This window comes from Myotis daubentonii, chromosome 17 (genome assembly GCF_963259705.1).
Source record: "Myotis daubentonii chromosome 17, mMyoDau2.1, whole genome shotgun sequence".
Classification (NCBI taxonomy): domain Eukaryota; kingdom Metazoa; phylum Chordata; class Mammalia; order Chiroptera; family Vespertilionidae; genus Myotis; species Myotis daubentonii.
In genome coordinates, this window is record NC_081856.1 from 50965617 (window position 1) to 50978394 (window position 12778).

Here is a 12778-nt window from a genome sequence, read left to right on the forward strand (position 1 = left end):
TTGTTTCACTGTAACTACATTGACTATAAAGGGATTTAAAAAAATCTATTAGACTATGGTTCTGGCGTAGTTACATGCCCATCATGTATTTCTTCTTTCCAAGGATAATGGCACATCGTAGTTAGAGTGTTAATAGATGATTTTGCCTTCCAGACTATTTTCCTTTTTGATCATAAACCCCTTTGAAAATCTGATTCAAATTGGGAATCCCCACCTCAAAAGAATCATCCATCCTACACGTCTATACCACACACAGCATTTTGTCTGTCGGGTGGTCAGGACCTGCCCGTGTAAAACAGCTCACTGTGTGCGGCAGTATGGGAATTCGTCTGTGATCTCATTTCCATGTTGGTTTCTTGCTCTTTAGAAGACTGACCTGAGTGATCCAAGAAACCAATTAAGAGATTACAGTAGTACAATTGTATGTATGGAACTTTTATTAAATTCAGCAAGAACCTTTATAAAGTCTTCTAGGTGTTTCTGAGTGCTGTCCCTTTCCATTCAGTCTAATAAATGAGAAAGACCAATTTTAGGGTGGGTCATTTTTCTTGTAAAGTTGGCTGAGAGTCAACTGTTCTCTAGGATTCAAGTGCAAATGACATGAGAGTGAGGTGGACCCAGAGCAGTGGAGACAGTTCCTCATTTTCTGCACAAGTGAATATTATTTAAGCAATACATGGATTTCAAAGTGGGATTAAAATAGAGTAGATAGTGGAATTTTGTGGTATTTTGCAGAAACATGCTAAGGGTTAAGAGAGCTCCATGTGGAATTTTGGCTTTGAGGACTCATACTTCTGGTGAAGTTGCCTTCTCTCCATCTCTTTCTTCTGAACTCTTGAGAGATGCCAACCATGGTGTTTTCTTCCTATTGCTAATTGTCTTAACCGGTTAACTGCCATGATATTTTGAATTTAATGAAAAAAGTTCTGCCGCTTATGTCTACAGATGCCTATGGCATACAAATAGTTAACTCTGAAACCTGTCGTCCACTTCTCAGACCTTTCATAAATGTCTGGGACTCTGCCTCATCGCTATCCTGAGCAGCTTTCCATGATCCAGGCTTTACAAAATGACAAAGTAGAAACATTATCACCACCTCGTCCAAATTCAGTACGAAAAATCTTATGTTCCATTCACACTTAAATTATTGTAAAACATAAAGGGTGCATCAAAATAATGCTGTAATTCAAGATGAGTGGCATTTGTGCATACATTTGTTCAACAGTATTTTTCGTTCACTTTGTGTATCAAAGCATTATTACTATGGCCATATGCTAGAACAGGGAAATCATTTCACTGTGTAAAATAATATGTTAAATGGCCATTTTTTGCATTTTTTAACAGGTAGCAATGATCTTGATGTTAGGACTTTTTTTTCTAGGGTGTAATTGATCACCAAATGAAGTACAAACTTTATGAAATTCCCTGTTTGTAGAATAAAGGATCATTTTATTAATTTGCTATTTCAGACCCCTTTAGCTTGAACCTAGTTAACCAGTTCAATCTGAGTCCCACAATTTTCTATAGTTATCTTACTGCTTACCATATAGTCTAGCCACTGGCTTTATGAAGTGCCCATTCAATCTCTGATCATGAGATCCTTGAGGTCTGGACTTGTCTCTGAATCCTCATTGTCTTGGCCTATTGTCAAACTTGAGCCACATCGTGTGTTTTTTTTTGTTTTTTTTTAAATATATTTTTATTGATTTCAGAGAGGAAGGGAGAGGGAGAGAGAGATAGAAACATCAGTGATGAGAGAGAATCATTGATCGGCTGCCTCCTGCATGCCCCCTACTGGGAATCGAACCCACAACCTGGGCATGTGCTCTTGACTGAAATACAACCTGGGACCCTTTAGTCTGCAGGCCGACACTCTATCCACTGAGCCAAACCAGCTAGGGCCACATCATGATTTTAAGTAAATGAACAGAGTGAATAATTGGGGTATGCTCTGTGTATACCCTTGACCTTTGTTTGCACAATATTTATTAAGTATAAATCCTACAAGTCCCCCACCAAGAGCAACATAAACAGTGTCTCCCAAGGACCTTTAGTGAACCTTCCAGTTTCTAACATCTTATATACAATTTTTGTATATACTTACCAGTTGACCATGTATAATATAATCACTTTGATACAGGCCTTATCCCATTTCTTCTATAGGCTTTTGTGCCAGTTGGTTTTGAATACTCTACTGCGGGTATTAGGCATTCTTCATCTTCAGCTGTTAGATGGGGACTGTGTTATCTATACCGTGGGTGGGTACCAGGATCCAGTGAGATAGGGTATATAAAGAACAGTTGACACTCACTGGAAAGAACATAGAGCTGGACACAAATCGATTCTCAGTACAGATTCTGATTCTCCTCTCTGTCTCTGAGCTAAGCTCCTGGAAGGTAGGAGTTGATGTTTCTTTTTCCCTACCAGCAGTGCCTCACAAGTGCCTTAATCTTAATAGATCCCCAAGGGTATGTTGAATGAACGAACAGAAATTTGGAACTTCTTGCTAATAGTATTATTTATGACACCTGTTTAAGATTCAAAGTTAGATTAGTAGACATTATAAAAATTAAAATAGAATATCTTGGGTATTTGTGTTACTTAATTCTTGGCCTTCATCCAAAGTTTACATAACTCTAGATGTTTACTTTCTAAAGAGTATAACGTGTTAATTATCCTGAAGAAGTTCCCCGGGTTTAAGTTTTAGTCTGGTGGTTGCATCTAGCATCCTCTCAGCCAATAGAACTTGAAGTACTTTCGGAAAACTATAAGTTACTTAAAAATGCAGTCCAGGTTTAAATTATTTGAACTCAGATTCTGATCTCACTGAATTGAATCGTATTGTGACAATAAAGATAACGCCTGCCTCTGTTTCTGCTACTCATCTCACTTTGAGAAATGTTTCAAGTATATGGGTTGGGTACATTTAGAATGTGAAGGAACCTAAGAACAAGCCCCTCATTTTTTACTCAAAATTTAAAAGATGTGATAATATGTGAAATTAGAGGCTTCTATGTTTGGGGAGAAATATATCAGTTTTTATAACTGATAGAAAATCTCTTTATAGAAGTTAAGTGGTTAGTGAATGTTGAAAAAGAAATGAAATTCCTGGCTTCCCTTAATGCTATTGACAGTTTTTGTATTTTCAAAAACCAGAGCAGCAAAAACAAACAAATCAGAGCAGCACTGCCGGCGATTAGCAGTAGAGCACCGTTTCTAAATGGGCACATCGCTGTGTCCATTCTTATTCCTTTCTCTAACAAAGTATTTCCTCACCCAACCCACTCCCCAAAAGACCCAGAGTACGAGCCAACTTCAGGTTGTAATGGGGGCAGCGGCCTTCTTAGTTCTGAAGAAATATGCACTGTCTTTTCCTGCACATGCTCTGCATTTCCTGAGTGGCTGGCTGTGTCTGTCACTCTCCTGGGTGCTGTGGGATACAAGGTGGATGTGCCTCAGTTATTCCCGAAGCTCACAGGCCAGATCGGCTTCTTACATCATGTTCCCTACACTCTCCCTACCCAAGACATGTTAAGAATTATTCTGTGGATAATAGTAAATGCTTTATCTCCATCTGTTAACGGGATCAAGAAGTCTTTCAATTAGAAAGCAGTTTAACTTTTTAACATCCAATATTTTCTTAGCTTGTTTGACCACAGGATCCTTTTTGTGTGTCACATGTTAGTGTCGCAAGACCAGCAAATGCTGCACAGCACGTGCTTTAGGAACCTAAAAGTTACACACAGTATTAAAAAGTATGACTTTTTGTGATGAGATGGGTGCTATGAGCACCGGGGAGAGAGTCGGGGAAGTCTTCATGCAAGTGCTTACACGTTCACCCAAGTGTGGAATGATGAGTGTACAGAGGAAGTGGAAGGGTTGCTTAGGGTGAGGCAGAGAAAACAATGGGCAAAAGCATGAATGTTTGACAGAGCAGTGTCTGCGGAAACGCCAAGCCGTCCAGTATTAAACCAAGTGGGGGAACAGGCTCTACAGAGAATGAGTCAGCCCACAAAGTGCATAGAAGCTTTGACTCGCATGAGTGGTCTGTAAGCAGGGAGTAGTCAATTTCTGAATTTCTCTCATGCTTCATATTTAAAGTTAATTCTCCAGAGGGAAAAGAAAATTTCAGATTTATAACAAACTACCAAAAATAAGACCAACTATTATGGCTGAATCATCTACCATGTGCTATTTTTGAGTTCTTAAGTTTATTTAATGGTCTTTTTTTTAAAAAAATTGAGTCATCTATGAACATTTAATAGAGTACATTAGGAATGATGAAGCAGTTTTCTTTTTTAAAAGTATTGAGTTAACTAATTTCTGCTTTGAAAGCAGTTGTAGGAGAAGCATCACATGTGAAGCAGAACAATGGATGTCATTTTTATATTTTTAAATTTAAGATTTAACTGAGCTTTCTCCACCATCATTGATTCTCATTAGAAAATATTGGAATGCATAGAAAAATTCTTTGTAAACATCCCATTTAAATCCTGTAATATTCCAACCAGTGGCTATACCATTGTTTGGATAGCTATTGATAGTCTTCAGTTTTTCTAACCATGCTTTTAGATGATTTTACATTTCTTTGTTATGGTAAATGTTTTGTATATTATAGTTCTAGAATTGGAATTATTGGGTCAAAAGTAGGAATATGTTTAAGGCTCCACTGGGAATTTATCACAGTGTTTATTTCATTAGGTATTGAGAACAATCATTTTTAAAAAAAGACAAAAATAAGAAAGGAAACTTTGTTGGTTCAATAGTTTAAAAATATGGACACGTTGTTTGGTTTGAGGTTTTAACAGTAAGTGGTAGTTCATACTTTTTAATACTGTGTGTAAACAAAGGTAAGAATTTTCTCTTTATTTTTGAGGTATCCATCACGAATTGAAAAAATCGACTATGAGGAGGGCAAGATGTTGGTCCATTTTGAGCGCTGGAGTCATCGCTATGACGAGTGGATTTACTGGGATAGCAATAGACTGCGGCCCCTGGAGAGGCCCTCGCTGAGAAAGGAAGGCCTGAAGGATGAGGAGGATTTCTTTGTAAGTAGCAAGCTCTTCATTTGCTAGATGTGTAGTCATCTATTTAAAAGGAATTCTGTTAAAGTTTGCAGAAGCTTGTTTTTATTAAGGAAACACTTATTTATTATACATGGTATTGATCTGAAAAGTTGTTTAAACTAGGATTTTAAAGCCGGAGAAGAAGTTCTGGCTCGGTGGACAGACTGTCGCTATTACCCTGCCAAGATCGAAGCAATTAACAAAGAAGGTATGTATCCGAAGTGATCTGAGATTTAAGATGGGATTAACAGTAGCATTTTAACTATGCTGCTAACTTTAATGCCTAAATAAGCTGTTTAAATTAGTAGAGGTAAATATAGTTGGTAAAATTTTTTCAGTTTTCAGTTCATAGGCTTAAGTTGTATGCTTTTTATTTCAATTTCTCTGTTTTCCATTTGTTGTCTAAGCTAATTTTAGATGCTCATCTCAACCAGAGAGTGATGAAGAGTTAGAGGGAAATTCAGATCAGTTCAACTTGGAAGTGAAATACTCTGCAATATTTGCTTAGGAAAGACTATGGAACTTCAGTTTGAGGCTTTCCTTTATTCCTTCTTTCCCTTGTACCATTTTTCTTAATTTTTATAGATAATTGAGGGTTAATTTTCCTAACAGCCTTTTGTAGTATCTAATATTGATACTGAGCAAAAGTTACTGAGATGATCAGAAATGTTGAAAATAACCCAGAAATCAGGTGTGGTAGTGTGTCATAAGACCCAGTAAGTTTGTTGTAAAGATAATGAATTTAAAAAACAGAACTCATAGAGTGATTAATTTGAAAAGGAATGAGAATATTTAAATCATTATTGGAAATATACTTATTTTTTTAATTTCTTATTTAAAAATAGCCTTTAAAACAGTTGTGAAATACTTGTAAGTAGATCTTTCAAGTCGGTAGTACATTAGTTTTTCTGTTACAATTATTTCTTAAACTTGACCACTCATTATTTTTACTAAAGAAGCACACATTGTGTGACAGCTTCTTTGCAAGAAGGGCATTTAATCTAAGTAAGGGGACACTTCCTTTCAACTGGATTTGAAAGGCAAGCAAGGAAGCCAGTTACAGAGGGAACGAAAAGGCCTTTCTGGCGGAAGAAATGGTGCATGCGAAAGAAAAGACGAAGCATGCGCTGTTGGGAACTGGTCTCTGACGTGACTGGAGTGGAGGGTTCCTTTACGGGGAGAGGGTAGCAGGGGAAGAGGCTGGAGAGAGAAGCAAGGATAGGTATATGTGTCTTGTAATCTTGCTAAAGAATTAGAACTGAAAAAATAGAAGTAAATTGGAATTTTATTTGGCGGTGATGGGAATGATGGAAGAGATTTAAGCTGAGGTTTTAAACTAACAATAAACGAGAAAAAATAGGTAAGAGAAGATAAAAGAGGAGAACGTTTAAAAAGATATATTAATGTTAGGCGTGAAAAAGTAAGTCATAGTCATCTAGCTAGAATTTATGATTATAACTTTACAAAGGTCTTATTCCAATGTATTGTCTTAATGAGTTAAAGTAACAAACATGGCTCTGATTTCATTTCATCACCTTTCCACAGGAAGAGTTGAGGGGACATCGCAGTTTTGTGGGTTCCTTCTCCTTCTCTAGTGGGGCCTTTATTGCACTGTGTACTTAGGCTTCTGGAGAGCTCTGTTGCCGGGCTCATGTTCCCATGTCTTACACACGTGGGCTCCTCAGGGGTCAAGTACAGAGCCCAGTGCGGAGGACGCAGTCAATAACAATTTGTGGACGGAAAGGGAGAAGTAGTGAATCAGTCCTGTTGGATAATGGTGTCCACCCAAAACAAGACAAAACGTAGTAAACTTAGACTATGCTTATTTAACTAAGAGCGGTTTCTTTGAGTGTGGTGAGCCTTGGGATCTTCCTTCCATGCTTAAAGCTCCCCGGGGATATGCATACCCAAGTGCATGCATACACACACCTACAACATACTCCTTGTCCGTGGGCATGTGCTATAAAAAGTTCAGCTCACATTAGTGGAAGAGTGATGATACAGATTGCAGTTTCTGCTATTTTAGGAGCAGTTTAAGTGAGACCTTAGAAAAGCATTGGCAGATATAATTTATTTATTTTTTTAAATCATTGCTGCCACCCGGCTGGTGTGGTTCAGTGGTTGAGCATCAACCTACGAACCAGTAGGTCATGGTTCCATTCCCGGTCAGGGCACAAGCCTGGGTTGCAGGCTCGATCTCCAGTGTCAGGTGTGCAGGAGGCAGCCAATCAATGATTCTCTCTCATCATTGATGTTTCTATCTCTCTCCCCCTCTCCCTTCCTCTCTGAAATTAATAAAAATATATTTTAAAAAATCATTGCTGCCTTTTGACCCAGTGATCCCACTTCTGGGTATATATCCTAAGAATCCAAAACACCAATCAGAAAGAATATATGCACTCCTGAGTTCATAGCAGCGTTATTTATAATAGCCAAGATCTGGAAACAGCCCAAGTGCCCATCAGTAAATGAGTGGATAAAATAGCTGTGGTGCATTTATACAATGGAATACTACACAACTGTAAAAAAGAAGGAACTCTTCCCTTTGTGACAGCATGGGTAAGATGATTTTGCTAAGAGAAATAAGCCAGTCAGAGAAAGACATATGATCTCTCTAATATGTGGCATCTAGTGAACAAAATAAAGTGACGAACAATATAGAACCAGAGGGATGGATACCTGGGACAGATGGACACATGTCAGAGGGGAGGAGAGTACTGGATAAAGGAAGGTGAAAGGGTTAGCCCATGGACAGACAGCAGTGTGAGGTGGGCCAAATGGAGGGGAGGCAGGGGCTGGGTAGAATGGGCAAAGAGGGGAAATGGGAGACATCTACAATAGTGTCAATAATAAAATTTAAATTTAAAAACAAAAGTAAAAGCAAGGGAATGAAAAATGATGACTAGGTAGGATCTCTCTCAACAGCCAGTGGGAGCTGCCCAGGGCTCGGAGCCGCCCTTCTCTTGGGAGCAAGGGATGGGCTGAGCCATTCAAACTTAAGATAAACCTGACTTATCTTCTTTGAAGAAAATCACATTGGCAAATTTAGGACCAGAATATCTACAACAGAAGATCCTAAATGAACTATGGTTTACAAATGACATTAAAAAGAGAATTGTAGCCCTGACCAGTTTGGCTCAGTGGATAGAACGTCGGCTTATGGACTGAAAGGTCCCAGGTTCGATTCTGGTCAAGGGCATGTACCTTGGTTGCGGGCATATCCCCAGTAGGAGGTATGCAGGAGGCAGCTGATCGGTGTTTCTCTCTCATCGATGTTTCTAACTCTCTATCCCTCTTCCTTCCTCTCTGTAAAAAATCAATAAAATATATTTAAAACAGGAGAATTGTAGAACACGTAAAAACCCAAAAACCTATATACTCGTGTATACACACATACATGCTTTGAAAAAGATCTTTAAGGGTACATACCAAATTATTAAGTCATTACTAATTAATAACCCTGAGAAGACGGAAACTTTAACTTTCTCCTTTCACATTTCTGTATTATTTGATGTTTTAAATAGTACTTTTGTAATTAAAAACAAAATGTTGAAAAGCCTTTAAAAAAAAGAAAAAGAAAATCTCCCCTAGATGAACTTATTTTGTGATTTCTGTAGCCCCACGTGCTGGATAAGCCTGCTCCTTCACCTCCCAAAAAAAGGAAAAAGGAAAAAAAGGCAAAAGGAAGCCCTCTATTCACTGTAAAGGCTTCACAGATCTAAACAGATGTGGACTTCCTGAGTGTTTGTAATGTGTCTTAAAGAGGAGACACATCAGTGTAGACAGCGGTCAAGGGTATTTTCCTAGGAGGGTGGGATTTGAGGGGCTGATGCGTGAAGAGTGGGCTGGAGTTAGGAAAGGGGGAGGCGTACAGCAGAGGGGACGGTGCGAGTCACGCAGGGGAGGAGCGGGGTGCACAGTCATGTACGGAGGAGCCTGCTCTCATCGGGAACGGGAATGCCATGTTGAAGACGGAAGAGGACAGGTACAGGAGGAGGTAGTGTAAGGTGAACGTGGGTGTGGCATGCTCAGAATTTTCCGTCTTTATCTCCTTGCTATTAACTGACCAGCTTTTTTTCATAACTTGGGTTTAGATCTTTATATCTGCAATATTGTGCATTATGCTAATTATAGGAGGATATGAAATTCAAATTATATTTTAAAAAAATCTTTGCACATATATGTCATTGGCTTTGTGCCAGCTTCAAAGCCAGTAATACCAATTATCACACTTATTGTTTATTATTTCTTTTATAAAGGCCAAGTGTCTGTCTGCTCACTTAAAAGTGGCACTCATCTCTCACTTGTACAGGAAATGATAGGAAACTACTGGAATTTCTATGTTTTCTAATAGTACTGACTTTTATTGGCTTGTAAGCATGTAGTCTGTTACAAGAAGTCAGTGTGCGTTGTAACATGCAGACGAACCTGGGGTCCTTAGGAGCGGACGCGGCAGTGGGAGAGGCCTGGGGCTGGGGTTATGGCGGTGCTGCTGCGAAGCTGACACGGGATGAGCATTTGGCCCCCGGAGGCTACAGGGTTAATCTGAACTGGAGGGCTTTTATGTCAGGGATCTGTAGGGTATTTTCTAGCTTAAAAGCCTATAACTGTAATTCTTACTTGCTACTTCATTGTTGCCAAAGAAATGATTATTTCCTGAGAAAATGGCTTTTTCACATATCACATCTTTTTGTCTGTTCATTGGAAAGAGACTGAAAGAGAGCAATGTTTATAGAAATATTTTACATTTTTGTAAATAATGGTTTTAGCCCAAGTATAACACATCTAACATTCTTTAAACATATATTTATTACAAAGTAAATTTGACAGTCCTTCAGTAAAAATGAGAATTACATGCAACTAACTTATCAGGATTCAATTTGTGTACTTTTCAAAGGGAAAGCAGAGGTGTTATTAGAGGGGAAGAGAAAATAAGCGTAATAAACTTGACAGAGTTCTGAACTTGGTAGTATGTTCGCAGTCATGACGAGCACAGATACTTATTTCTGTCAGGCATTACTTGTTAGATTTCATGTGTTGTTGTAAGATGGAATTATGTTTTCTAATGACTGGCTTGCTCCTATTGCAGGAACATTCACAGTTCAGTTTTATGATGGAGTAATTCGTTGTTTAAAAAGGATGCACATTAAAGCCATGCCCGAGGATGCTAAGGGGCAGGTAAGAGTGTTCAGCGTTCCCAAAGGGATGTCTTCTGGAATGGTGACTGATCAAAATATACATATATCTATTTAAAGTGAACTAATTGTAGGATTATGTGCTGATAGCCCCAAATAGCAGCAAGAAAAAGAAGTTAGAATGTAAATTATACACTTGATTTTTGCTCCTTTGGCTTTAGATCTGCTAAAGTTATAGGTCACTAGTTTCTGTTCCAGGTGAAATCCCAGCATCCACTAAGCTGGTGTTGTCCTATCGACCCAGCTGGATCGTGTAACCAGTCTATGGGAAGTGAGGTAAGTGCCTTTTTTTAACTTCGTTTTGTTTTTCCTGGTATATAGTATCATTTAGAAAGTTAAATTTTCATATACAATTTTATATTGAGTTTCGTATCTTCTCCTTTCCTTCTATGAACCATAGTCATTAGTCTTGTTAAAAGGCGCTTACCTGACATTCTGTAGGCTGTTTCGGGCAGGGCTCTCTGAGTCATGCTGTGAGCAGTGTGTTACATGGCTTGGCCCTGCTCACAGCAAGGATGCGCGGTAAGCCTCTGAAGGAGAATTAAAACCAGGAGTCCATTGGTTGACTGTTTCCTGAAATACTGGGAAGAAAAGGTGCCAGTAGAAGTTTAAAGTATTTTCTTTTAAGTTCTGCTGTTATTTGGGTTTTTCAGCACCTGGACCTACAATTAATTTTTAAGAAATTGAAAGTAGGCTGTGACAATGTCTAATATGGAAGTACCTTTTATGCTACATATTTGTTCCATGCCATGAGTGAAAAATGTCCTGAAACGCATTGAAATCACCTGGTCAGCTCCCCTCAGGGGTGTACATGTGGTCATCTGCAGACGTAGACCAACACGTTAAAAATGATTTGTGATATCTTCTTAGAAGTGAGATTGTGTTAATCACCTGGTTTTCAAAATTTTGCTTTTGAAATGATCAGCTAGCAGATTTTTTTCTTCAATTAATATGAAATGCAATTTAAAATGGAAATGCTTTGATCAGTAAATTGCTTTGTGTCTTTCTACTTGTATGTATAAATAAAATGTTCTTCTAAGCACTCAGTGGTGTGATTTCTTGGTTACTACATAGAAACATGGAGTAAATGTGAACGTACTCAATATATACATATTTAATTAAAATTCTCTCGCGCTCATTTTTTTTTTTTTTAACTACTCTTTTTTTTCATTCTGGTTATTTAAAAGTTTGTGAGATGGCCCTAGCCCTTAAACTTTATTTTCCCCCAAAGAAACATTGAACCAATTTGGTTTGCGACAAAATTGCAAGTTGTAAAAATTAACTGAATGAATGTACTGGATATTTAGTTGAAGTAAGTATTTTAGTCACATCATGATGCAAGTTAATATTAAAATAAATGCCAAAATACAAAGTTCTGAAAGAAAATATTGGTAGCAGTATATTTTCTTTAATTTTTCTTCATAATTTTAAATAACAAGCACATTAAAATAGTTGTAGAATTGTTTTTAATAAAATTATCTTGTTTTAGGAGTCATTTTCCCAACAAGTTTTTGACTTGTTTTCGTCAAGGGAATTTGCTAAATCAGATGTATGGGCAATGCTGAGAGAATCCAACCTTGCGTATTCTCTTCGCATGTTGAATACTTTGAGAATTCCTTAGGAAGATATTCAATACAATTTCTTTTACTAAACTAGCAAATAAATGCACTATGTAAATGCCCATCCCTAAGCTTTCTCTAGGTTTTTCTCTCGTATAATTTTTTCTTCTTCAGTGGGTATTGATAAAGAATTTACATGTAACTCACTAGTGTTCAGGATTGGCTGGCTCTTTCAGTCTTCTTACTATTTTTTAAACCTACTTTTCATACATTACTTTATTGGGTATTTTGTGGCAGATTCTTTGACGTAGATATGCTGATGGTTCTGTCTCACAGCTGAGGAGTTCCGAACTTAGAGAACTTAGCGACTCACTTAAACTCACTCAGCCATCATGTGTGGTGCCTCCGAGCTCAGGCCTGCTTTCGGACATGCTGGCCCCAGCGGCCTCGCGCCCCTCCTTCACGGTGTCTGCAGAGAACTTCAGAACACATCGTTAGTTCTGATCATGGAAAGATCACTCCAGTTATTTCTGATAGTGAATCTTTCCCATTTAAAACCAGAAGAGCAAAATAACGAGAGAATTCCTTAATCACAGAACCGCAGTGATCCCATGATTCACACGTCATAGGATCAGGAACCCCTTTTCAGCTCTGCTTTCAGTTTTAAAAGGAACAACTTGAATTTCGATTTCTCCTAGTTTTTCTCTTTACTGGAGATGGAAAACCACTGGGGATGGATTGCATCCTGGCGTTTTTCAGCATTTCTCGAACAACTTAAAGTTTTCCCCACAGTGTGGAGCCCCAAATTAAATGACCCGCCCTTAGTAAGTCTGCAAACACGCGCTCTCTGCTGGGATAGCACTTTCTCTGCTTGTCTGGTCGCACTGACTCTGGTGTCTGCTTTCGCTGTGGCTCTGTCTTTCAGCCTCCTTCCCTCCCGGCTGGTGCTTTCTTTCTC

The 12778-nt window shown here is 38.4% G+C and overlaps 1 protein-coding gene across 12 annotated transcripts in view; it reads left to right on the plus strand.

Moving 5' to 3' along the window:
• PHF20L1 (PHD finger protein 20 like 1) overlaps positions 1 to 12778 on the plus strand; it is a 55776-nt gene that overhangs the window by 12905 nt on the left and 30093 nt on the right. For 5 of the 12 annotated variants that reach the window (XM_059672330.1, XM_059672329.1, XM_059672338.1 and 2 more), the window contains exons 3-6: positions 4877 to 5048; positions 5190 to 5274; positions 10156 to 10244; positions 10448 to 10537. In XM_059672330.1, the coding sequence (XP_059528313.1) occupies positions 4877 to 5048; positions 5190 to 5274; positions 10156 to 10244; positions 10448 to 10537 (436 nt within the window). Of the gene's footprint in view, positions 1 to 4876; positions 5049 to 5189; positions 5275 to 10155; positions 10245 to 10447; positions 10538 to 12778 lie in introns of those variants that run through there. The other 7 variants (XM_059672334.1, XM_059672333.1, XM_059672335.1 and 4 more) reach the window with 5 other exon arrangements.